Here is a 27,860-nt window from a genome sequence, read left to right on the forward strand (position 1 = left end):
CAAACAAACAAAAACAATGACATTTAAATCAGTCGACCCAAAACTGACCATTACAACTGTCAACCTTCCTCAACCTTGAAAAATAAGTATCTCTTTAAGGTGATTGGTGCACCTTTGTTTTGGGCTAGGAAAACAGCCATAGAGTAAGATTGTTCACTTGATAACAGTAAACTTCTTCCTCGTGATACTGTGTAGAGTTAGATTAGTCAAAGTTACTAATCTACAGTGGTGTGAAAAAGTCTTTGCCCCCTTCCTGACTTCTTGTTTTTTTATTACTATTTTGCAAAACTGATATTCTCCTTCAGGATGTTTGGTAGACATCAGAATTCATGGTTCCATTTACTGCAGCAAGCCTTCTAGGACCTGAGGCAGCAAAATGCCCCCATCACACTACCACCACCATATTTTACTGTCTTACTGACTTTCCACAGAGTATTTTTCCAAAGGTTTTGGGGATCATCAGGATGTTTTCTGGCAAATCTGAGAAGAGCCTTTATTTTTTGGATGTTATCCTGGGGTCTTTTATGACCTTTTGGATGAGTTGTCACTGCTGTCTTGGAGTAATTTTGGTCGGCCCCACTGCTGCAAAGGTGTGCTACCGTTTCATGTTTTCGCGATTTGTGGATAACGGCTCTCACTGCGGTTTGCTGGAGTCCCACAGCTTTAGAAATGGCTTTAACCTTTTCCAGACTGAGAGATCTCAGTTACTTTGTTGTTCATTTGTTCCTGAATTTCTTTGAAACGCAGCGTGACATCTGTCTTTTGAGGATCTTGAGGATTTTGATGGTCCACTTTGTCAGGCAGGTCACGTTTAAGGAATTTATTGATTGAGAACAAGTGTGGCAGTAATCAGGCCTGGGTGTGGCTAGAGAAATTAAACTCAGCTTTCCAAAGATGTGATACACCACAGTTAGTTTAGGATACAAAATACATAATATAAATACAATGAAATAAAAAAAAACTGTTTAACTTTGGGATCTTTTCATTTGTATTTGAAGAACTATTCACCACCTTACATACCCCGCCTCCATTTATTCACCTCACCCCTGCTTCAGTGAATATTTCATCAGGTATGATGAAAACTCATGTGGACAGTGATCCTGACTGGGTAATGATGAAAACTTGTTTGCAGCAGCTGGCTGGTTATGTTCCTGTCACCACAGGAAGCTTCAGGCATCATTCACACCTCTGATTCTCCCTAATGTGACACACTGTCACATTTTCTGACACCCTTTTTAGACTGAGTTTATACAGATCATGTTTGAAACAGTTATATTTGACTTTATGGTGTTCTTTCATTTTTCAAGGTGATAACTGACCTTCAGCTCAGATGGGGTGACATGAAAAGACATGCACTCTGATCGAGGAAGTCTATTTGGATAACAGACACGTCAAAGTTTCTGTTTACTTTACACTGTGGAAAGTTATCAAGGTACTATTTATTGAACCTACTTCTTATAAAGTCGTGAGCTAAACACCAGAAACATAGTGCTGTACCTTTGTTTAACAGCATAGTGTTGCTTTGCTGTCATAGCGACTAGCTTGCTCCAATAGATGCATTGAAATGAAAGAATGATGACCGCTTTGTTGTGTGTGTGTGTGTTTCTTTTAATTACATGGCTTAAATCCATCTAGACATAGTCAAGAACATGTAGTGCCAGATTCAGTTGTAGTTCTCATTCAACTTGTCACATGCTGACGCATGAGCAGCACATTTTAGCTCACTAGGTATCCCATTGGCACGATTTTACAACATGCCCTAACCCTAACCATTCAGAGGATGGATAAGAATGGCCAGACTGCTCCAAGTTCACTGGAAGACAACAGTAACTCAAATAATAACTAGTTACAAACAAAGTACACAGAAGAGCATCTCTGAGCACTCAATACAAGTCATATTTGCCTGGTGGGATGAATCTCAATTTCTGCTGTGACGTTTCATTTTTCATATCATCTCACACCAGACATACCCCTGTGTGGTAGCCATACCACACAAGGGTCAACCTTATGTCTTTGGGCTGAAAGATGTGCCATTATACTACCCCAAAGCCAAATTCCTCCTTACATCAACAGTTTCTAGTCTTCATTTGTTTGTTTAATTTAAGGCCTATGAAAGATGCGCTGAACCGTGGCTACTATGGTTACAAGTCAGATTTCTGAGATAATAATCGAGCACTAAAACAGTCGGTAATGTGAGTTTCATAATGACTAGTACCCTGCTAGTTTTGTAATGCATATTAGAGGCCAGAAGAATCAAAAAGATGTGGGTCATAATGAGCCGTTTCCTCTTGGTATGAGCACCGAAGCACAGTTTACCAGAAGTGTTCACTTAATTGTCTGTCTAGGAGTCACGAAACTTTCATTTACAAACTCTGGTTAAATGTCCCATGGGATGAACAAACTGATCCACATTCAGCTTTCAGACCTCATGAGAACTCTGAGGAAGTACAGCTGCGAACTAAAGCTGTGATCACACATTTGTCTGCTTCTGTGTAATAATCAGATAGAACGGTTTGAAAACAAGGTGTGACCTTTAAACACATGCGTGCACACACACACACACACACACACACACACACACACAAGGTGATGAAACAATCAATCCTATGAGTCATCCGGAGAGGTGGGATTAAAGCAGCCTTGTCTGTATTTCAGACCTGCAAAGGCAGCAGGGCACCAAAGTGACCAAACCAAGCTTCGCCCACTCTCTGATTCAGATAAGAGCATTCACAGTGAGATATTGGCACGTATTCATTTCGATGGTCAAGTATAGAAACTTTTATCAAGTCTCAGGTGAAGTTTAAAGTGGAACTCTACACAGAATCAAGTATGAAACTCTCAAAGATTATAAAAGGATTTTAATACAACAAATTTCTGGAATATAGCATGAGCGATTGGTCCTGCAGCATTAAAAGAGAAACAACAACAACAACAACAACAACACAGGAATTAAAAAAAAAAAAAAAAAAAAAGTCTTCTGCCTCTAGAGCAACAAGAAGCTCTGCAACCTGTCATTCATCATTTACCCAAAACAACATCTCCTTCACTGTCAGTCCAAACATGGCAATAAATTGCTTCTGTCTCATCAGCCATCTTTCAAGCCTAAAACAATTTTTAAAAGACTGTCAACTTGTCAAGACATGTCACCGTCATATTTCTTGGGGTCCATGAGTGTCAGCTCAGGAGAAAAGCATCTTATTTAGAACTGTCACCACGTTCTGTCACTATAACGTTACTGGTTCTGTCAGTGTGTGTGGTGTAAGGATCAACTTGTACGAAGTACTTTAAGCGCAGAAGTAAACTAGCTCTTAACATTAGCAGAAAGTGATCACAGAGGGCTTTTTTCTAACAACAGTTTTACAAGGCAGCTATTAAGTGGATTAAAATAATATAATTTTGCAAATTAGATTGGGGAATCAGGTGGTCCGGAAAATAAACGGATAGTCCGCAGACATGTTAGCAGCTCTCTGAGGCTGTAGTTGAACATAGTGATGATTTAAACTAAACACCAGCCTTAATGATTGCTAATGCTAATGATGCTAATGATTAACAGCTGTTTACAATGAACCTCCTCACTTAAGGGTTTAACTATACTAATTATGTGCTGATAAATAACAGTATTCAAACAAAAGTAAAACTTGCTGATCATACCGTGTTTGCAATATTACAATATGTTAATTGTGATATGTCTTATTAAGCAAATATTGCTATTCTTAGTGCCATATCTATGAAAGACCTTAAAGAAGATCTGTTACGCTTTGCATAATTTTCTGTTCAAACTAATCCTTTGCTATACAGCCTCAGAAGTTTTATTTTCTGTATGAAACAAACTGTTTAAGCCATTTTTCCCTAACTTTAAGCCAGCTTTTTTTCTTATTGGCTGCCAGAACAGGAAGTAGGTTGGGCATCTATGCTTACAACCAGAGAGTGTTCCAGTCACTGTTAAGGATCCTTAGACCCAGCCTATTCATTATGTCCTCTGTGGTGGACAAAAAACTGAAAGATACTTTTTTTCTGGGTTCGCATTATTTAGAAGTTTGCTCACGTTTAACTGCAGATCATTGGTTACCCACTGGTTTGAGAAGTCAAACTGTGAATCTGTTTTTAAGCTGTGCATTTTTGCATTCTTGTTGTTTTGAAGACCAGAGCAAGGACTATCTGACTGTGAAAAACCCTCACACCACAAACTCAAAGAAGGGCTGTTTGTCAATCACGAGGTAGGCCAATGCTAAAGCACACCAATTATAACCCCAGGTTTTCAGTCTAAATGATCATTATATTATGTTCAATAAGACCCGAAATCGATTGATCGATTAACACCATAAACTTAACACCATATACAACCAGACTTATTTGTTCAACCAGATGACTCATCTGGTGGTTATCAGAAGGAATGCAGGTTTTAAAGCACACTGGCTACATTTTTCATGTCTGCCTGAATGAACTTCTATTAGAAACCACGACTGCAACTTGGCACATGGTAGAGTAAAAAGAAAAAGAAAAAAAAACCTATATGATAACATAACCATCCCTACCCAATTAGCTCCTGAACCTTTGTCTGCTGACAGCTGATAATCTCTCATAGTGCCCTTTGTTATCTGGCAGCATATGTTTTATAGCTATCAGATGAGTGCATCACCCAAACACCCTGCCCAGCGCATCCTAGAAAGTCCCCAAGCCACCTGAGCCTCCAGCACTTGATCCAGCCCTCACATAACTATCAAAAAGGAAGCTTAGGTTTAAAAGTAAAGAGGACATGTCCCCAAACTTGGGCTCAATCTTTGGAAACTAACAAGCACAAGTAAGCCCCCACTCTGAGAGCTAAATGCTTTCTTTGGAAAGCCTTCATTTATAAATACCACAGCAATTATGTTAGACGCTAACTAGTTAACGACCATCTTTTCACGGGTAATTTATTCCAGGTCATTTATTCCCGGCTGAATCTGACCCAAGTTTGTTTTCCTTGCATAAGTTAAAATAACATGACTGTAGAGTGACTCAGCTCAGCAGCCACTGTGGGAGAAAAGCAGCAGAAAACCTGGGCTTGATCTGACCCGCTGTTTGTGCTTTGATAACTAAAAGCTCTGGACAAATCAAACTGTAACTATGGTAACCAAAGTGGCTGCTAACTTGAGATGAAGATGAATTAAATGTTGTGTAAAACTACACAATCAAAAAGAAACTTCTACAAGCTACACACAGGGCGCACATTTGTTCGTAGGAATAATAAAAGGTAAGAACTCACCACTCTCTTTTCCCTGAAGTCGATGCCGACTGTGGTGATGAACTTGGGGTTGAACTTGTTGTCTGTATATCTGTACAGGAACGTGGTCTTCCCCACGCCGGAGTCCCCCAGGGCAAGGAGCTTTATAAGGAAGTCATAATCCCCATCAGTCATAGTGATGACCGCAATAAACCTGCAGAAAACAGAGTCACACAATCACGCACAGACCCACACACCAAATCCCAAGGTTTCAGCTTCCATGGGTATTCAGTTTGTCTGTGATAAAAACCAAGCCAGAAAAAAGGAAATAAGCGAGAAACAAGGAAGCCAACAAATAAGCTGAGGAACAGAACAAGGAGATGGCAACACAACCACACACACACATGCAAACACCAACTGTCATGTTGAATTATGGTGGTGGGGATCATGGGACTGTCCAGACCAGAATATGGCTTTCTGGGAAAATAGTAACTGTGTGAGAACATAGCTAAGTGGGAAAATATTTAAGAAAAGAAGAAATGGTGTAAGAGTGCAAAAAAAGAAAAAGGAAAAAAAAAGGCAAGCACACACTTTATATATTTTACAGACTATTTTCATTTTATGCAGTTTTAGCTAAAAAACAGTCAATGAGTTTGCTGTCAATTAAACGGGAGTTAAGCATGTCAAAACCAGTGGCACCACAATACAAACCCTTGTAAGAAACCTTTTGGCGTCGCATTTACATAATTTAGATAAGGATTTTGAAGATGCTGCTGACAGGCAGGAGGCAGATGACAAAGAAAAAATCATGGACATATAGTAAAGGACGACATGCAGAGAGTTGGTGTGACAGAGGATGCTGCTGCCATAGTGACATGGATGCAGATGGTCGAGTGTGGCAAACCCTAAAGGAACCAGGCAAAAGAAGACAATAACAACCATCTTTTAACATACAGGCTTAATTTTAAGGAGGGACATAATTAACCTTTTCTAAACCAAACCAGTCACAAAGACCAAGTAAAACAAAGTATTGTTCACTTACCCAAAATGGTAAGTGAACAAAACTCTATATTGGACAAGCTTTGACCAGTGTTGGCGTCATAAATAAATAAAAACACTACAATTGTTATTTTTTAATGAGTTTTTTAAAGAATTTAATGCACTATGCAATACTTATTTATCCCCTGGTGAAAGTAATTAGTCACACCATTCGTTATTTGGCTTTTTTATTACTTCATAACATTACCTCACATGCATCGTCACATGATTATCAGTAGACAATATAAACCTGAGTGCTTGAAAAGAAGGTGAAGAGACTTCTTTTTGGTTCATAAAGAGGTTTTCATCACCCCTCCAAAAGAGGCCTCTCCAGTTCTAAAAACCTGCAGAGGACACTACAGTGTTCAACTCTGTTGCAATTCAGCTCTTTTTATAACTTCACATTTCTTCGAGGCTGTCTGACCAACAACAGCACAGAGAGCCCACAGACTGACTGTACCTCATATTTGTCTCGTATTTTTTGCAGTGCCTCCATTAACAACAACAGTAAAAGTAGAAAAATGCAGAAACTGGAGTGGTTAGAAACAATTGCTGTGACGGTGCAGGCTCTGGCTGCTTGTTTGGGTTTGACAGACCAATTGCTTATTGAAGCTTCACTGTCTATGCAGATGTTTGCAAATAGCCAATGTCATACTGGCAGCAGTGATTAGTTTGTCCTTTAGTTTGCACCCATCACACTTTTGTCTTTTAGTAACATAAAAATGAAAGTAATGTCAAAATCTACACTAATTAAATGCCTGGCCAATTCACCACTACATGGCTTCCTGGAGGATAATACTGTACTTTAGCCACAGCAGTCAAGCTTTTAGATCGGCTGTTGGCACGGTGACTGCTATTGTTACCTCACTTGAATCAAGGCTTCTGAAGCTTTAGCCATAACATGTTAAATGAGTTGCTTTCTGTGGATTTTGATGTTTTGTTTTTTTAAACCAATTGTTGTTGGTTTCAAATTATGTTCCCAGGACATTGATAAGGGCATCCCTCAAGGATTGATATCCGACCAACTACTTTGTACAGTGAACATAAATATTTATTTTCCAAGTGGACTGTAATGGTTTTTTTTTTTTTTTTTTTTTTTTTTTTATCTGCTCAAAAGCCACTTTGAAGCCCCACCATAAACCAGGAACTTCAATATTTCCAAAGTTCCAGTTTGGTCTGGTCATCCAGCATCATAAACACTTGTGAATTTAGCTTGCATAACAAAAATGTCCTACAAAAAACAAAAAAATAAATAAAAATTTAACAATCCTATACCAAAGGTCTTCATCTATTTCATATTATTACGACTACCTGTGAATACTGAACACTCTATAAATGTGTTTTTCATGTGAAATTCCTAATTGTGTAAATCATTCAGGTACATAGTGTATTGTAGTCTAGTGTCTGTCTGCCTCATGGCTAAATGTGGCATATTTAGAGAGAAGATCACAAGACTAAGATTTAGTCAGCTGAGAAGCAGCATGGGAAAAATTCTGCTTTATTATAGTGAGGGCAGTGATTTGCCAGGAGGTCAAATCTCCTCACAATAACCTCACTGTACCTCAGAGAGACAAGTACAATGAGAATCAAGAGTAACATATTTATAACAGACTAAAGATGGTACACTGCCACTTAACCTGGATAGTGGATTTAATAAGCATCCACTTCCTTCTTTAACCTAATCACAGTTAGTGCTTCCCAAAAAGTTGATTCTGTTCATCTGGATTTAGCGTTTTCAGTGAGTATGGATCGAGGCAGTTAGCCATTTCCAGCCAGTTACAATAAAAAGGTGGGGGTGTAAATCTTTGTAAAGCTGTACAATATTTCTTTACATTTAACATTCATTCAAATGCATTTTATATTCCTTCTCATACAGTGGTGATGAGAGAAGTTCATTGATATGTCAATAGCTGAAAACTCAGCTATTGACACTTCTTAGGTCTGCCCCAGGACCACCTCCTGGTAGGACAAGACCAACGGCAGTGCCCAGGAAGGGGTCCTGGGTAGATCCCTGAACCACCCTAAACCTTCAAATCAATATAGAGGAATAGCAGCTCTCCTCCAACTCCCTCCTCACCTCATCTCCAAGACTCCACACATCCCTTAGAAGCAGCTCATTTTCACTGGCTGTGTCCACAATTTCTAACTGTCAGCCTGTATCCAGAACTTATGACTGAGGATGAGGGTAGGAACTTGACTCAGCTTTACTAAAACAGATCTGTATCTCACATCACTGGAGAAATCACACCAATCCATCTGTAAATCTCCCACTCCATTTGCTTTTTTATTATTGATGTAAATACAATTTACTTTTTGTTTTTGTATTTTCAGTTAGGTGAAACTAATTCGATGAAATTGCTCTGTTCACCAAAGAACAGAAATATATATACCAACAACAAGAGATACTGGTTTCCTACTGTTCACATTCTGGCACTGGAGAACATTCCATCTTCATAACAAGCAAAACCATAAACAAAAACAAAACAAAAAAGAAAATCACAAAGAATAGAAATGGCTATAAAGAGAGGAGAAATGGGAGCTTCTGCAAAGAGAAGAGATGACATGTGTTTGTATGAGGACACGTCGTCAGTGTTACTATCAAAAGGTCCATCAGGAAGTAGTGCTTTGCTCCTCCCCCTCTGTTATCGTTCATATCTTACTGATAACAGACTGCTTTCATTCTGACTCTGATGCACAAACACACGCAGCTGCATAAACTAAGAGCTCTTTAGTTTGTGGTTACGGGTATTCTTAAGACCACATTAACATATACTCTATGCTGAATATTTTAAGCTCCTAACATGAAGCACTGCTCCATACCGTTCCTAATGTAACAGCATACTTTTTGCATTTATAATTATCAGAAGACATCCTCCATGTTGTTTAAACGGTGAGAAATGAAACTTTATCAATCTGAAGCTAAAGAGTCTTGCTTCATAACTTTATCTTTACGACATGTGAGCTGCCTTTAGAGCACTGAGGAGGAACACATCAGAACACTGACTTCCTGTTCTGGAATAAACAGCCAGCATTTCTGACAATCTGATAAATGTATGAAGAAAAGTCACACTGACTGATTTTCTTTTCTAACTTTCTTTCCTGAATAACTCCAGCCAGGCAAACAAGTCAAAATCTGCAGAGCTAAATGTTTCCTTATCATCAGGGAACAAACTTTACCAGCATCCTGTGCCATGTGACTTATATGTTGATTTGGATGTATAAAAACAGCAAACCAAATGTTTTGAATATTTATTTTTCCAAATATTGAGAAATATTGAGAATATTGAGTTTCTCATTAACTGTAGGAACATCGTGCATTTACTGAGCTTTAAAACATGCTTTTGAACAGGGGATTTTCTTAACCTTTAAAAAGACATTCAAGAAATTAGTTGTAGGTGGTTTCAGATACACTGCGTTCTGCACTGCCTCCATCACGGCAACGGTAACTTTTACCAAGTACACTATGTGCTAAACATAACCCGTGGATACCCTTGCATATAAGATTGCATATCACACCAGATTCACTTTGAAAGGCAACACCAATCACATAGACAATACTGAAGAGCATTCCCATAGAGATGGGCTCAGTAATCAAATCTTACATAGTAGTAATGATTAAATGCATTATTTATCCTCTTGGCTCCCCATCACTGTAATTAAGTATGTAATGGATTCACAATGTGGCCTAACAAAGTATCATATCCATCTATTGTCACAATGCTGCTTATACATTCAGGGGAATCTACACTTGTACAGTGAGACATAAATCCCTCTGGCAGACCCGGGGTGTAATTTTCACCATTCACTGCTGTGGTGCTCTTAACACTCGCTGACTTATTACACTGTACATTTAATGTGAAGGACAGAAAAAGAAGGTGGTGAAGTCTAGACTGTGCATAATACAACAGAATGTATTAAAACAACATTTGGAGGTGAGATTTCAAACCTGCCGACCTTAATAAGGTAGCATCACTGCATAAAAACATGTAAATCTCCCATAAACGACATAATGTAAGACAAAGGCTCTGCTTTGCTCTTTGGCCTACTTGCATAAAATCCTGTGTGTTCTTTTGATCAGGTCTTGAGCCTGTAGCAGTATGTACATATTCAGTTTGGTGGAGTTAGCCTGAGTTTTCTGTGGAACAGCTCCAACATTACCATTTATAATCACTTATTAAGTTAAATGTATACCTCTTTATCCTTACAATGCATTGCAATGCCTTATAAGCATTCCCTGAGTCTTGTAAATTAAGATTACTTTACCCATCATGAGCCATAGAGGTTTCAGGTCACAGTAAAGCAAATTTCAGCTAAATTTTCACCGCAAATCTTTCTGACAATTCATTTCAGTACAAGTCAGAAAACAAGTATATTCTTAATTGCAGGCAGTGAGTCCTTTGGAGGTCCTGGATGAGATTACCAAATAGCTTATTGGAACCACACTTCACATCATTCCAGTGTTTCCAACACATAGGTGGATAGGCAGTCCAGATACACTGAGCATTTTATTTATTTATTTTTTAATCTGTCCTAGACAACATAATCTATTTACCACTGGAAAGTTATCTCACTCTTATTTTGAAAGTTGCCGCTAACCAACATGCTCCAGTCTTTCCTGTCTCAGGCTTCCCTTCACACATGCTAGTCAAGCTCTTGTTGTATGCAGTCTACGTCACTCAGCCTGGATTTGACAGACAAATCAACCCTGATCGATGTCACACAAACTGTAATGTTTTGGAGTTTACATGGCGGCGATTTAGGTCTTGTAGGCCTGTTTGATGATGGCAAAAATCATAGTCCGAGAGAGATAATCATTTAACATGATTACAGGCAGAATTTAGAAAAAGAAATTTACTGAACTCTTAAAAAGAAAAAAAAAAGATGAAACTCGTGTTTTAAATTATGGGGCATTTCCTTGAACTTTAATTAGAATTCATGAATAAAATAATTAAATATGTCCCACTAAATTAAGTTTTAGAGAGGGGCACAAACAAAATAAAGGGATCTATAATAATAATAATAATAATAATAATAATAATAAGGATAAATATATAATGGAATTTGGGAGGTAAGGGAACCCTTAATAATTATTTGTTTTGTGATTTCCAGAAAACTGGCCCCATTTTGTAGTGATTAACACATGTGCTGGTTCAATTCTAGCCGGGGACACAAATTCCTTTTGGGGGTGTGTCAGAAAGTGTAAAACTCTGCCAAATCAAACATGCGGTGCTTCCCACTGTGGTCACCCCTTGTGACAAGGGAGCAGCCGAAAGCAGAATTATCAAGGCCTGTGATCAGTTAAACTGTGCAACTCCAACATTCACTGCTTTCTGTGGATTTAGCCAAACTCAATAAGATAAGAAGAAGCTTTTAGCTTCTTTCCAGCCTTCATGCACGTTTAAAGCTAGGCTAAATGTTAGGATTCCTTCAGTGACTCTAATCAGCATCAACACCTCACAATTAAATTGACCTGTTGGCTTGATGCAACCTAACATTGACCACGAACTGGCCTTTGTTACTGCAAAATTATTTGCTACTTTTTACCCATGTAGCCAATTTACTACTGTGTCTGCCATCTGTCTCGTCTTGTTCGTAATTCCTGTTTAATAATTAAAACCATTACCATGATTATAAATTACCCGAACATGTTGATAAGATGTGAAAGAGGTAAAGAGGAGGAGATCCAATGCTATTTTTCCAAGAAAAAGTATGCTTATTAATCCAGGTTTAACAGATTCGTATAGAAATGTAGACAGAAACATCAGCCTGTACTTTATGTCGAACACTAAAACTCATTATCTGCAGATGGGGGGGGAAGAAAAAAAAAAAAAAAGCGTTTCATCTTTGGGGTTCATTAGATCTTTATACATAATGCAACCTTGAGCCTAATTAATTTCAAATTAAATCAATAAATAATTCATTTCAGTTTAATACATTTTCAACCAAACCCAAGTTGGATTTCCAAATTAGATTTACTCTCTCAGGACCAGATGGCTCTGAGCAAAACATCTGATTTTTGTGTCGAGTTTAGAGCTACCTAGCAGCATGTGAGTGTTCACAGTTTACATGACGAGATGAAAAGCAGTGAAACAAAAACAAAGCAAAAAAAAAATAAATCATCAGTTAAAGGTTCTAGCAAAATGTATCACAATACATTTTTTAGATCCAACAACACTGGTTTTTACAGAGACACATCCCAACAAAAGGATGTGTAAAAATTTCCATTGTACTACTAAAAAGCAGCAGGACACTGATGACGGCCTATCCTGGGTTAATTATTTATCCATATTCACTGGGTTCATCTGTATCTCCTCGCTGCAGTTTAACCTTTACAACTAAACTTTAAGCATTAAAAATAGCAAGCCTCTGGAGAAGTATTTGTAGCTTATTAGCTATGTAAGGTTCATGTAACCTCGCCCTCTGATTAAATGCTTTGTAGAACAGACAGAGGCAGAAGTATAAATATCTCTTCCTCTTAGGAGCTCGGAAGGAAACACGTCTGGACTTCTTTAAGTTTCCTTGAAGACGTTTCACCTCTCATCCAAGAAGCTTCTTCAGTTCTAAGAGCAACTGGTGGAAAGCCCCAGATTATAAGACCCTAGGAGTGTCCCTAAGAGGGTCCTGGACCACTTATTGATCGTCAACCTAATCACACGAGCCAAGGTATGAAAACGGGTGTAGGTCACAATCAGCAATGGTTTCGGGTGAACTCATTGTGAACCCTACCCCCACCCTATTATGTGATTTACTGAGGTCAAAAGGCCCAGGATGTGAGTGGGCGTTAAGGCATCTGGGAAGGGATTATAGATGGCTGGCAATTGGTGTCATAGGCCACCACCTCTGTTTAAAGATGGTCGTTCACAGTGGACATAGATGGCTTCTTTCACTACTCTTTTGAACCATCTGTCCTCTCTGTCCAAAATGTGAACATTGGTGTCCTCGAAAGAGTGTCCTTTGTCCTTTAGATGCAGATAGACATCAGAGTCTTGTCCTGTCGAGGTGGCTCTCTGATAAACCTGCTACTGAAGAAGTTTGAGAGGCTTCTTCATCATATGCCTAATCATAAGCTGAGCTCAACATAGATTATAGTAAATACTAGTTGCCCAAATAAGCATTAACATGATCAGATAGGGAAAAAAAAGCCCTACAGAAAACACCCACTAGGATAGGCATTTTGAATTTTAATGTCAGACATTTAAATTTCACAATTTAAACTCCCAAATGGTAACATCATGTTTACCAGTTGCACAGGAGGTCAATCTAAATATGGAGTCAATCGAAATTTGTTATAGTAACTGAGCTAAAAAAAAAAAAAAAAAAAAAAAAAAACTTGAAATATGACATCTTTATTCATTATGAGGTTGCCAGTTTTTAAATCTTTAATCTGTAATACCAAAGTAATACAGTGCTTGTTTCTTTAGAAACAATCGGGCAAATTTAGTCTTGTTTACTTTAATTGCATCTGTGCCCATTAGTAGCATTGTTATGTGCAATTTGTTCATTACATTAACCACTGAGAACAGCCATGAGCAACTACTGTATTAAAAAAATAAAAATCTATATATTTTATGTATTTTAATGTCCAGTTTGCATTAGAAACCATACTGACTGCATGGTGACCGCAGGAGAAAACTCATTTAGCTCGTTTAACGTAACTATTAAGTACACCCATAAAATGTTTCCTGTGAATCCTTTATGCAATTTAAAGCAACCTGAATCAAATAAAACCAAAGCAACAAAAAAAAAAGAAAAAAAGAAAAAAGAAAAAAAAGAAACAAACAAAAGGAGACACCACAGAAGCAAAATGAAAGTAAAACAGAAAGTGTTGCTTTAAAAGCCAAGTACAACAGCTGAGAATTGGCTTACTTACGCCAGCTGTCCGTACTTGACAGAGAAACAATAATAAAGACACTCACTGTGAAAACAAAGCATTAACATTGGTGGAAAGAAAGTCATGTATTTTACTTTTGTCCTCTCAAGCTAATGTACCAATGTTTGTTTCTCAGTAAGCCTTTATTATTAGAAGCAGCAGACATTTGTCAGAGACCTTTGCATTTGACTGTTGTGGCCTCCAAATCACTTTAACCAGATCTGACTAATTTGTTTCCCATCTCTGCTGTGGACTCTGTTGAAAACCTGTGCTGTCATTAGCAATCTATTCTGTGGAGCCAAGCGATCAATAACCGCTAACATGGGTGAAGATTGACCCTTGATTATTCAATTTGCTCAGGCGTCCTCCTGGTTTATGTCTTGCATTGTTCCAAACCTTTCAGCAAATCAGACCCACTTAGCAAAACAGTGAGGCACATCTGGCACGGTGGAGCAGAAAGATCAAAAGCATCAATGTAGCCAAGAGGTCTAAAGAGTGCTGCTTTCATCACAAAAAATAACACTCTAAATTATGTCTACAGGAGTGAACTGCACAAACAACATTGGGAGAAGTGCATATAACGATAATACTGATTTTAACAGTACCACTAGTTTAACCAATAATGCTCAGAGATATGGTACTCGTCAGTTCTTATCTTTTAAGAGAATAAAAAAAACAAATTAAGAGTCAAGTAGACCTACATTAGACCTTCCTTAATCTTTAATCCTAATGCTAACCTTATGGAATTAGAATATCTTATTTTATTTTGTTCTTCAACATCCCTACCAACAAGAAGAAACTTTCTGAATATTTTTGTATGCCTGTTGATCAGAAAGTCCTAACTTTCTCCATAACACTCAAATCCCTAATGATAACTTAGGCTTCATGGTGCGTTCATGAATAAACTGGAAGTTGGAATTTCAGAGTTACCATCCCCAATTTAAATCTACAACACCCCTTCAGCTTGAAAACTTAGAGCAGCCCCAGCAACTTTGAGTTATTAATCCAAGATGGCGGTACTGAATGTAAACAGTAGTAAAACTAAACTTAGTTTGATGTGCCACTTTTGTGCATTTTATGACTCACTAAATAAGCCGTATGCAGAGCACTAATCAGGCTCTATACATGAATGTGGTTTTTTTAAAGTTTCACCACAGCTCTTGGAGGAAGAAAGAGAGCAAAGGAGAATGCAAACTCTGGGCAATTGCAATAATCTGTTAGTAACCAGCTCAGCCACAAGTGGCTTTTTGTTGGAGCACCCTCTTTGTGACCAATTTTCAACTTCCATTAACTAACTTAGTGGCGGGCTAACAGGTTACAGCAAAAATAACTTTCACCAGACTACAATGCAATCATTTAGGTGTCAGCAATACAAGGACATGGTTAATCCCCACCAAGATTATAATGCACTTTAAATAATAATATTCATGTATTGTGTATTTCACACTACCCATCTGTTTTTGTATTTAGCTACACAGACATAGCATCCCGTGGCTTCTACCCTATGCCTGTCACATGTCCTCTTGTGTCTCTGTTTGCATACAGAGTTGCTGTACTTAACTTAATAATATGTCATTAATGTCCTCTATGTCCCACTGAGGCCTTTGTTGGCAACATATTGACAGCAGTGGCAGTAGGTGGGTTTCAGAATCAGAGAAGTGCTTTACAAATTCATTTCAGTTTAAGAAAGGAAAATAAACCCCTCAGGGAACAAAAAATAAACTCAACAGTTATTGAGATAATTAAATCTGAACCACAGCAGCATATCAGCGTATAACTGGAGGAATAAAGTTCCACTTTGAATTCTGAAATTGCAGATGAGATAAAAACCTCTAAAAAGCCAATAATATGGCCAATCTCCTATTTGAATATCCACACATAAGGACTAGTGATCAGACAGATTGTGTTTATAGTAACGCAGTAAAAACCTGTGACATTTTCATCAACATCAATATGTTTGGCTGTACTCAGCTTGTAATACACAACAGTACACCCAATTCATGAAAGCATTTCCACCTGCTCACAGTCTGGCACATCCTTGCAGCCACATATCTTTGCAGTAATGATGGATAAACTTCAAAACAGAAAATTCAAAGGAGGAGAAGACTGAGGAGAATTTGACAAGGAATTATTTGCAAGCGCAGTGAAAAACAACCCCACAGCAATGAGCGACTAACAAGTCACACTATAACAAGAGAGTCTGTCAAGAAACCAGCAATCATCAAATTCCATTTGCAGAGCTCTTCGTGCCCTGCCGTGATAGAAAGAAATTCTATTACATCCAGCCACATGAAACCTGATCAAATACAAATCAGACCAGAATGCTGGAATTTAGACTAATGTGCAGAGACACAATTGAACATTGTGGTCTCATGACTCTAATAGTTGTGATGTGTTTAACTTGGTTATGTCCAACAGCTCTAGACTTGTAAACAGAATACCGCTGAGACTGCTGTGTATGGAGCTTTACACAAAGCATATTTGTTAAATAGGGAGAATCTGCTGTTTTTCCAGCATATTTGAGTGTTGCAACCATTGTATGATGAATGCTTACTAACCAAATGGTAAATGGTAAATGGCCTGTATTTCTGTATTCGCTTTACACGTCCAGTCATCCACCCATTCACACATTGGTGAGGGGAAGCTACATTGTAGCCACAGCCACCCTGGGGAGCACTGACAGAGGCGAGGCTGCCGGACACTGGCGCCACCAGACCCTCTGACCACCACCAGTAGGCAACGCCCAAGGACACAACGACCGAGACTGTCCAAGCCGGGGCTCGAACTGGCAACCTTCCGATTACAAGGCGAACTCCCAACTCTTGAGCCACGATCGAGCTAAAAACGCACATGTCGCTTTAATTTACTACTTACCACTATGTCATACATTGTCATTGGCAATAAACTTTTCTAGACATTACGCAGCCAGACTGCAACCCAAATGTTTACTCAGTCAAATTAAACATTAACCTGACAACAGTTACACAAAAGCAGCTCTCATTCCATCAGTTGCTACTTACAGCGTCTGGTCATAGTGAGCAGAGTAAAATCATCAGCTTCACTTTCAAACTCATCTCTCTCTTCACCACAACAGACCAGTTCCCTCGCGCATGAAGTAGCACCTGAGATACCAGAACTCCTGCTCTTGGCGACTCCTGACCAACCCAGCGGTGGCATGCCACACATTCTGACCACCAACCATGTCCTCACACTTGGAGATGCTAATTCTCATCCAAGCTGAGACACTCTGCTATACCCCCACCCCAGTGTAAGCTGCAGGTCATTGCTCAGTGGAGGCAACAGAACCATATCATCTGCAAAAAACAGAGATCCCAAGATCACCAAATCCTACACGTCACACCCCTTTGCTGCACCTACAAATTCTGTCCATAACAATTATAAAGAGAATCAGTGACAAATGGCACCCACAGCTGGTGGGTGAATCCAACACCCACCGAGAATCCAACGGGATTTATCCCCAGCAATGCTCTCACTACAGCTTTACAGCAGCCAACTTGCCTACACCAACAGACCTGATATGATACTGTTAGCATAACTAGCCTAAAACATTAATCACAGTATGGGTATAAATATTAATGTTAATTGTAGCACCAATGAGAGCAAGTGATCAATGACAGCAAAGGGTAACAATGTTATTTACAGTAAATGTTGTATTCAACAAATTAATGATTGCAACACTGTAATTTATGCAGGCAATGACCCTGAACTGGGACTGACAATGGCATAACAACATAGGTCTGTGCTCTCTGAGTTGTGGCTAACTAAGAACAGTACATTTCCATTCAAGCCGTCCTGATACATTAACCATCAAGGATCTGGAACTCGCAGAGCTAAAACACTAGATAAACTTGAATGCTACAAAATCCAATCCCTGAGGAGCCCCACCATCCTCCAATCTACTTCACTCAGCTTTGAAACAATCAGACACTGGTCCATTTTTCTCTGTATAACTAACTGTGTTTGACTTCTTTATCATTTTCCTTAAAACTCTGGCCTCCTTCATTGCTTATTGAGTTGACAGTCACGTGATTAGTCAGCTGATTGGATGTGTGGTTCTGCCATAAGCGAGAGTAGCAAAGGAGAGTAACAAAAAAAAAAAAAAAAAAAAAAAAAGCACACAGCATCATTATCAGATGGAGTGTCTGCCCCACACTCCAGGGTCCTAAAGCCAAGTGATTTGGTAATTACACAGCATTTATTAGCTCATCTTACATTTCACTAAGTAACTACTTTTCACATTTAAATGTTCTAACATCATATTTATGCAAAGCAATAGCGGGTAGAACAAGCAAATACTGTTTGTTTTTTTTTAAATATAGGGAAAGTGCAGTAAATAGCAGACAATACCTGAACTCTGCAGATCTAATCAGCATACACTGTCTGCAAAATCCTATTAACACTTTAATTCAATCAAGATCTTCTGGTCTGTAGGTCCTCAATCTAATTTAGGTACTTTGTGACCTTTTCTTGTTCTATTTGCTTAAATTTAAGTGTCATTTTTTCTCATGATGAATATGATGAAATAAGGAAAAGTATCTTCTATAAGCTTATTGTGCAAGTTTTGTTTTTAAGCCTGATTGATGATTTTACAAGCCTTAAGCAAGTAATTATACAGACAACATACAAAAACATAAAACTGCCTTTTAAAGGTTAACAGTTGACTATTTAAAAAAAGATAACAAATTAACTATTATTAAATGTTATTAAGTCAATATTTTGATTTCTTTTCAACTGTGTTTCTCACATGAGAATACAAAATAAAAGACAAATTCATATTCATGTTTACTTCCAAAGTGTCAGTAAAGCCCGGAAAGTAAAGCTATAAAAGCAACAAAAATTTTTCTGATGTGGTTTTCTTTCAGTTCCTCAAGGTTCGGTGGAGAGCAATGTTTTAATAATGACTAAAAGAGTTCAAGGTTTCATGGGCCTTTTTATGTTTTTTTAAAAACTGCTTCTTTCTTTTCACAGAAACCAGAGTCAAATATTGACTTTAGTATCGCCTCCAATATAAATCACAAAAGAGGAAATGCCTGTCACATACGAGTAGGAGGAAGCAGCATTTATTACCAACATTTTCAGTCACATCAAGTGAACTCTGCAAATTATTACAACATATTGCAGGCTTCAAATGACACCATTCCCCCCTCTGCAGTCAAACCAGTTCTGAGATAATACTGTTTAAACACAGCAAATGTGCTTTAGTCCTACGCAGTGGAAGAGGCTTTTTGTCACACACATATACACACTTTACACAAATCATCAAAAAAAATAATAATTCAGTGACACCAACATGTGGGTTCTGGATGGTAATTAAATACATCAAAGACACCTAACCTTCCCTGCGAACAATTCCTGTCAAAAATATTCAATGTTGTTTATTATTATTATTATTATTATTATTATTATTATTATTATTATTATTATTATTATTATTATTATTATTATTATTATTTTAACAGCAAATTAATTTCTCGTGATATCAGTTAAATACAAATTTACTTAAGGATACAGCTGCTCTTTTTTTAAATACTGTATATTTATATAAGGGGGGGGAAACAAAACCAGCCATCTGCCCATCTCTTGACACTCCAAAAGCCTCGCTCTCATACCTAATCCCACGGCTTCCTACTGAAATGAAGGTGAAGAATACAAATGTAAGCCTCAAGAATTTTTTTTTTTTCCCCTCCCACTGAAAACAGTGGTTGGAGACAGCAGCCTTAACAAAATGATTTTTATTGTGACCACATGCAATCAACTTGCAATTTTTTTCCTTTGAAATAGAAGATCGGGGCCAGTTTGCAACCATTGACAGTCAGATGCCGTCTTCAAAGAAAAGCTTTGGTGCATCAAGACGGTGAAAAAAAAACCAACCAAGCAAACAAACAGCAATAAGACAAAATCATTCTGCCATCTCATCTCCATACAGAAATTCAAATAACTACCTACATTCAGAGTCCAGCCAAAACTGTGTATATTTAAAACAGAAATTCTTCCGTAAATTGTGACATACAGTAGTTGCTGCATGAAGTCAACTCAACTGCAAATTGGCATTGGTGCTCTGGAACCTTTTATATAGGAATATAACCAGAATACAACCAGCTGGCGGCCAGCTGAGTCGAGTGCACTACTGTAAAGAGTCTTGTCACACACGAGTTGCAAACCTTTGCGAATCTGTCATTGTGGTTACAGTCGGTCTGAGCTGGACTGCAACTGTTTAAAGACAGAATCACTCCCAACAAGTGACCTGTGCAATTGACCAGAGGTTAAGGGTATTTGCACACAGCCTTGGGGAAACAAACTGGTTGTCCCAGCTGCTTTCAATTGGTCACTGAATGTAAAAATTGCCTAGCAGCCATTGAGTTTTCCTAGGTGTAAAAGAGATGTCACCCAGTTTTAACCTGGTGGTGACTGAATCATAACCACCGAGTGAACGGGAAAGCGCAAAAGGAAGTAAAAATAAAGTACAAAAGCAGGACAAAAATCGCAAGCTTCCATGGACAACCTCAATAAAAACGCTGATAAACATACGACTATTTTCTGTTGATGACCAATATCGCCACATCTTCCAAAGGGCACCTTGAATATCCTGGCAATGCAATATCCTGCAATGCTACTGCATTTCCTGAGAAAAAAGGCAGTATGTTTCTGGATATAAAATTTAAGGTTTGCACAGGTATCATAATTGGTATTATTGTAATTACAAATAATTTGTAATTTAAAAAAAAAAAATATGTCTACAGTTGAGAAGTTTGTAAAAGCACATCAACATAATTAAGCCGGAAGATCCTCTCAAACACATTCTAAAATAATGACAAAGGACTGTTTAACAAAGAGATTCATATCAGAATCTTATACACTGTTTTAGCCTGTTGATTAAAGACCTTATGTTACACACTAAATGCATAAATTGAAGATTTGGAAACTAAAAACTTAGCAGAGGATTGGAATTCAGCCTGTACTAAAGCTCATACCCAGATAAGTGTATATAATTGGTCAATACTGGTGAACATATGTAACTCTAGCAAATTCACTATACATACATACTGAATCCACAGATGACTGAGGAAGACTGGGTCAGTATTTATGGCATTAAGATTAAAACATTTGTGAAGCTGTCAGAATGACTTTTGAGGAAATGTTACACACTGGATAGGCAAATGATCTCAAACCTTCCACTAAGAAATTACATATACAGAGAAAAAAGAAAAATCATTTGAAAAAGTCTAAAAGCCCCTTAACTTCTGGAGCTTACCACAAGTCAATAAGCAGGATCAGTTTGTTCTCATACTAGCTCTTTTATTTTCTTTATGCTTTTTGATCTTTTTCTTTCACAATTAACTTAAAGTTCTCCAAAAAAAAAAAAAAAAAAGTTATAAATAACAGACAAGTGGGAGTCAAACTGGTGGTTTTTTCTGATATAGACACTGAAGTCAGTCTTTAATGAACCAGCCTAATACTTGCCTTCAGAGCATCACCACTGTCATGAGACTGAGAATGTGAGAAAATTCAGAGCCCGGATAATGAGCAGCCTGGATGATGCAGCCGAGCGCAACAACATGCTAACACAATTCAACTTGTAGAAAAGGGTGTGATCGCATTCCACAGATGCAGCGACTACATTTCCTTGTTCAAAACTGACTTTTTTTAAAATACATTTTTCCTTTCTGCACACAAACCCTGCAGCCTATCACATGCCCACAAAAAGCCAGACAGCTGCTCCAAAATGTTGCCAAACTTCTGTGAAAGTCACAACTGCTTACCTCTCAGCAGCTCCTCAGCTGATTCAATGGTGTAAGATCCTGAGGGGAGATACAAGGAGTTCAGAGCAGCTGAACAGCAGCCCTGCATTTACAACCACTGGCTGGCTGGCTGGCTGGCTAGGAGGCTGGATCACTGGATGACCTAGTGAATGACTGCAATACAGCTGCAGGCAGCAGAGCAGAAAGCCACTCCCTTCACTAAGCAGCTGACTGGCTGCAGGGACATAGGGAGTAGTTTATTGGTTCTGTCTTAATGTGTTTAGTGTTAAATTGCAGACCAGATTTCTGCTTCTGTAACTGATGGACCAACTAACTAAACCACCTGACAGAGAGACCAACCGAATGAATGACTTACAGAAACTGACAAAAATCTCCCAACTGTAAATGTAAGCCTGATCAACTGACTGGTTTCCTGCTGAGAATCTGGTGCAGTTTTTGAACTTTCCCTTGTTTTTCTTGCTACTTTCTGTGCCTCAGACTCTCCCAGTTTCTCTGTGTAATGAGAGGGTGGGGCTAAATAAGATAGCTCAGGAGACAGACGGAAACACACACACACACACACACACACACACACACACACACACACCTTATCAGATTAAGTCTATTTTATTTAAGCAGTCTGAATCGAAACAACTGCAATCCCTGGGCACTTTCCATTGTAAAATAAACGACTGCATGTATCGTTATTATGGAAAAGAACAAGAGCAGAGCAGCCTCAGGTCAGGGAAACCCTGGTGTGTGTGTGTGTGTGTGTGTGTGTGTGTGTGTGTGTGTGTGTGTGTGGGGGGGGGGGGGGGGGGGGGGTTACTGTGGCAAAGCAGGAAGCAGGTAAAAATACATACAAACTATACTGGAATGGAGGAAATGCATTCTTTATTTTCTCTCACCCAACACCTGAATGAAACAACATTCTCCACTTTGCATGAGAGACAGCAGCTTCTGAATAGATGTGGACTTCCTCATTTCTCTGAGTCCCAGTCACACAGGCTTAGGGATCTCTCAGCAACCATGAGAGAAGCAGATGGAAAACGCATACAGAAACATTGGATACAACCTGGTCTTACACTGTGCATTCTTTTTCCTATCTAACATTAGGAACACAACCAATGCATCACAGTAGCTTCCTCCATTTCCTCCTTGTAATTGTGAACACTTACATTTTAACATGACAAACTAATTCTATTAATATCAAGCTATAAATGTTGGTCTGAACCTTTTCTGGCATTCCACTGACCTCAGAAGCTGGACATCAGAGCTTGGCTGCTTTCTAAAAAAGGATAAAAGGATTTGTTTTCTCTAAGCAAGATGGTCATTCATCCATCCCCAGCGATACAACGCAATGACTTTTTTGGGTGCTGCATGTCCATGGATAAAGCCTTGTCATTTCTTTGTGTGCACCTTATTTTATGACTCAAAGAAAAAAAAAAAAGCTCTCAAAATAAACAAGGATTATTTTTGAACTGTTAATCAAGCACAACTGACCCACTTTAATTTTACTGCCATCACAAACATTACCAAAAAAAAAAAAAAAAACCCAAAAAAAAAAAAAAAAAAACCCTGTACACTAACAGATGCAGAAAATTATAAAAGATCCGTGGACCAGGGCACAAAAACCCTTCTGCTTAACAACCTTTTGGTTTCCAGTTTCATTCACATTTTACCCTTCATCATCCAAATGTTCATATAGAAAAACAGACCATCAAGAAAAGAAACAGAACTATAAGAGACATGTTTTTCTAAATTTTCATTAAAAATAAAATGAATGAAATACAATTCAGTCAATAACAGCATCACAACTGTAAGAAAGAAATTAACAGCAGGATCTTCAGCCGAATCCACTGAAGCTTTGATGTATAGAAAGTGTGGATAACTGAGTAACCTTCTTAAAATTCCCTTTTTAGAATAAAAACAGCAATATGCTGTCATTTGTACCTTCTCTGCACCTGATGACAAACTTTAAACATTTTTGACCAAAGAGACTGAGCGATAAAGGCTGAACAGAGAAAATGTGATCTTCTTGGCTCTGAGCTGGTCTAGTGTTTTCTTGTGTCCAGACCCTGAGGAGTCATGCAGCTCATGTTGGCGACCTTTAGGCGACATTAAAGGCCAGCTACCCACAACACTGACAGTTACCATGACAAAACAAGATCTATCATAGACTCTGGGAGGGAACACAGAGCGTGGGACAGTGCTGTGTTGCATTAAACCATTTCCTAACTCTGGTTTTAATGTTCCACTTGTTATACAGGGTGGCCCATTTAATAGATACACCGTAATAACATGGGAATGGTTGGTGATATTAAAGTCCTGTTTGTGGCACATTAGCATATGTGAGGGGGCAAACTCCTCAAGATGGGTGGTGACCATGGTGGCCATTTAGAAGTCGGCCATCTTGGATACAACTTTTGTTTTTTTCAATAGGAAGAGGGCCATGTGACACATCAAACTTATTGGTAATGTCACAAGAAAAACAATGGTGTGCTTGGTTTTAACGGAACTTTATTCTTTCATGAGTTATTTACAAGTTTCTCTTTGTTCACAGCCATTGACACGTCGAAGAGGTTAACACGTGAGGAGCGGATCGAAACTGTGTTGATATCTGGTGAACGCAGTAACCGGGTCATTGCAGCAGATTTCAGTGCAAGACACCCTACGAGACCACCCATCTCCCATGCTACAGTTAGCAAACTGCTTGCTAAGTTTCGTGAAACTGGTTCAGTGTTGGATTTGCCAAAATGTGGACGCAAGAAAACTGTCACTAATGAAGAAACATCAGTGGCTGTCCTAGCTTCATTCAGCAAGAGCCCACAGCGTAGCACTCGCCGCATGCCACTGGAGAGTGGCATTAGTCGAACATCCCTTCGGCAGATATTAGCTACTCACAAATGGCACCCTTACAAACTCCAGCTACTGCAGCATCTCAACGAGGATGACCCAGATCGGCGCACAGAATTTGCAGAATAGGCAAAACAAAAATTGGAACAGGACCCTCAGTTCACGCAGAAGATTTTGTTCAGCGATGAGGCAAACTTTTATGTGAATGGTGAAGTTAACAAACAAAACCACCGCTATTGGTCTGACACTAACCCACATTGGATGGGTCCCTCCAAGACTGTTGGAACAACAAAAGTGATGGTTTGGTGTGGTTTATGGGGTACAACGATAGTGGGTCCATTCTTCATCAATGGAAACCTCAAGGCCACTGGATATTTGAAATTGCTACATGATGATGTGTTTCCCTCTTTGTGCACTGAAGCTGGCTCGTTCCCCTAAGTTTTTCCAGCAAGATGGTGCACCACCACATTATGGGTGCCAGGTCCGAGTATTCCTAGATGAACAGTTTCCTGGAAAGTGGATTGGTCGTCGTGGGCCAGTTGAATGGCCCCCAAGGTCTCCCGATCTGACCCCCTTAGACTTTTATCTTTGGGGTCATCTGAAGGCAATTGTCTATGGTGTGAAGATACGAGATGTGCAGTACCTGAAACTACGGATACTGGATGCCTGTGCTGGCATTTCTCCTGCGGTGTTGCTATCAGTGTGTGAAGAGTGGGAGAAGAGGGTTGCATTGACAATCCAACACAATGGGCAGCACATTGAACACATTTTATAAGTGGTCAGACACTTGTAAATAACTCATGAAAGAATAAAGTTACGTTGAAACCAAGCACACCATTGTTTTTCTTGTGACATTACCAATAAGTTTGATGTGTCACATGGCCCTCTTCCTATTGAAAAAACAAAAGTTGTATCCAAGATGGCCGACTTCTAAATGGCCACCATGGTCACCAGGCCCCAACCTTTTTTGCGCCATGGACTGGTTTAATGTCAGACAACATTTTCATGGACCGGCCTTTAAGGTGTTGTGGATAAATACAACAAAATAAAACAATACAGCCAAGACAAAAATTGTGGGATTTTTCTAAATATAATAATAAACACTAATTCACTGTGTAATTATGTAACTTTATTAGCAGCATCCTCCTGAAATGCACCAACAACATTGAGAGTAACATCCTCCTCTCTGCCCCTTAATGCTCTCTGGTCGCTATGGTAACGTGTAAATATTTTTTTCAAAATAAGACACACAACTACAACACCGGAAAAGACCCAGGGAAACCAAGTTAACGATATTTAACTATTGGTTAGACCGCTGGTCTAACCAATAAAATACACACACACACAAAAAAAAAAAAAAAAAAAAAGGACAAACAACAACCCTATTGCCATACACAAACATTCAGGGGTGTTCAGAAGGGATGCTCATTTGCAAATATGGCACAATTTTCGTTTTACATCTATTGTTCAACTAAGCCTAGAATACATGATGGTTATTCAGCATCAAAATATTTGCTGGGCATTTACACACTTTTGGTTTGCAGGCTGACTCATCTTTGTCTCATCTGCCCACAATACTTCAAGAAACGTCTTTTTTTTTGACAAATTACACCAAGGACAGTCTACTGTTATTGTGAAATTCTGTGCTTCACTTTCATAGTAAACTAATTCATCTCCACAACAACTGAGCAGACTCCATCTACAGAGGAAGGCCATGACTTCTGGCAAAAAGCTTCAGAGACCCAGTAAGCATCTACAGCGATGGAGATGCTGTACCGCTGTGTTTTGATAAAAACAGAGCTTAGTGTGAAGCATTTCCAGCATCTTCTATTCTAAACTGTCAGTAGTGACTAAAAGAGGGTTGCACATACAAGATGCTACATATCTCAGAATGCTTTAGTGTCTCCCTGGAAGTCCAAGGAGAGGGGGTTCCACACATCTCTGTGTGCCCCATGAAAATGGTGAAAATGATGCACAGATGAATGCATGGATGGATTTTGTATTATTTAATATAAAAGGTAGACGCTGCCTCCCCCTCCCCTCCAACTGGCAGAACAATGGCCTTATTATCAATAGCCTGCTTTGCATAAAAGCAGTTTTTTTTCATATTTCATGCTGATATGAGTGCTGTATGAACAGTGACTAACAATTACATTACAAGGCACTCAAAAAGTAGTCTCACTCATATTGGAAGTCAATATGGCAGAAGTAGCGGGGGTGACATCACTTTATGTCATGTATAGTTCAGCCTTTTTATTCTTCTCCACATGATTTGTTTAATAAGAAAATGCACTGAAGCCGGACTGACACATAAAAGGCCACTGCACCAAACAATAGAGCCACTGAGACAAACTCTCACATCACTGAATCAGACTACTGGAGCACCAGTTTTACTTAATTCTGATTCTAAAGCTCAGAGTTCGATATATTGGTTGAGAGATGCAGAGTCTTTTTAACAGAGCATAATGTGGCAAGAAGATCCTGGGTTTGAATCCAAACTGGGCTAGGGGCTTCTATCCTCTATGAGCCTGTGTGGGTTCTCTACAGATACCCCAGCTTCTTCCCAGGCAATTGGTTATTCTAATTTGGTTGTACGTGTGAATGCGAGTATGGCGGTTTGCCTGTCCCTATGCGTTAGATTGGCGTCAAAGTATAGCCATCTATAGCCAAATATAGCAGTTGTGGTCAGTGCGTTTTACTGGATTTTTAGATCTTTACAATTGAATGTTGTTAGAAATAATGTTCAAAAAGAGACTAATAGAAAAATACTGTAGCATACTATAAATATGTAGAGCAGCTTTTTGTTTATATTTAATGTATAAAATGGATTAATGCCTACAGTATTAAAGAAAAATGCATTTATCAAGAATGATAAATTACTTTACAGAATGCCCTGTGCTACAACAGCTGTTTCTTACAGGTTATGTATACAGCATGTTTTTAAGAATATTGACTCATGGATCAATGTCAGAATTTAACTTTAGCCAAAAACAGCAACAAACGCTCTTACAGAGGATTTTAAAAATTAATTGGATTGTTCCAGATTTAATCTGTGGTATTAAATTCTGTCTACAGACACGATGGGGAAAGATTTCCAATAAACCCATATCCTTCTGCTAAATGTGAAAAGGTC

General features: G+C 38.7%; 1 protein-coding gene across 2 annotated transcripts in view; it reads right to left on the reverse strand.

Annotated features, from left to right (window-relative positions):
• The window catches only part of rab27b (RAB27B, member RAS oncogene family), an 85,518-nt gene that overhangs the window by 12,071 nt on the left and 45,587 nt on the right, over positions 1-27,860 (reverse strand). The window contains exons 1-2 of one of the 2 annotated variants that reach the window (XM_085463124.1): positions 21,893-22,011; positions 5,246-5,417 (exon numbers count right to left, since the gene is read on the reverse strand). In XM_085463124.1, coding sequence (XP_085319250.1) covers positions 5,246-5,398 — 153 coding nt within the window. In that variant the 5' untranslated portion in view covers positions 5,399-5,417; positions 21,893-22,011. Of the gene's footprint in view, positions 1-5,245; positions 5,418-21,892; positions 22,012-27,860 lie in introns of those variants that run through there. The other variant, XM_085463123.1, reaches the window with a different exon arrangement.

The sequence above is a fragment of the Copadichromis virginalis genome, linkage group LG7 (genome assembly GCF_057382275.1).
Source record: "Copadichromis virginalis isolate Kocher_CV1m ecotype Utaka linkage group LG7, C_Virginalis_male_GT1.1, whole genome shotgun sequence".
Taxonomy (NCBI): domain Eukaryota; kingdom Metazoa; phylum Chordata; class Actinopteri; order Cichliformes; family Cichlidae; genus Copadichromis; species Copadichromis virginalis.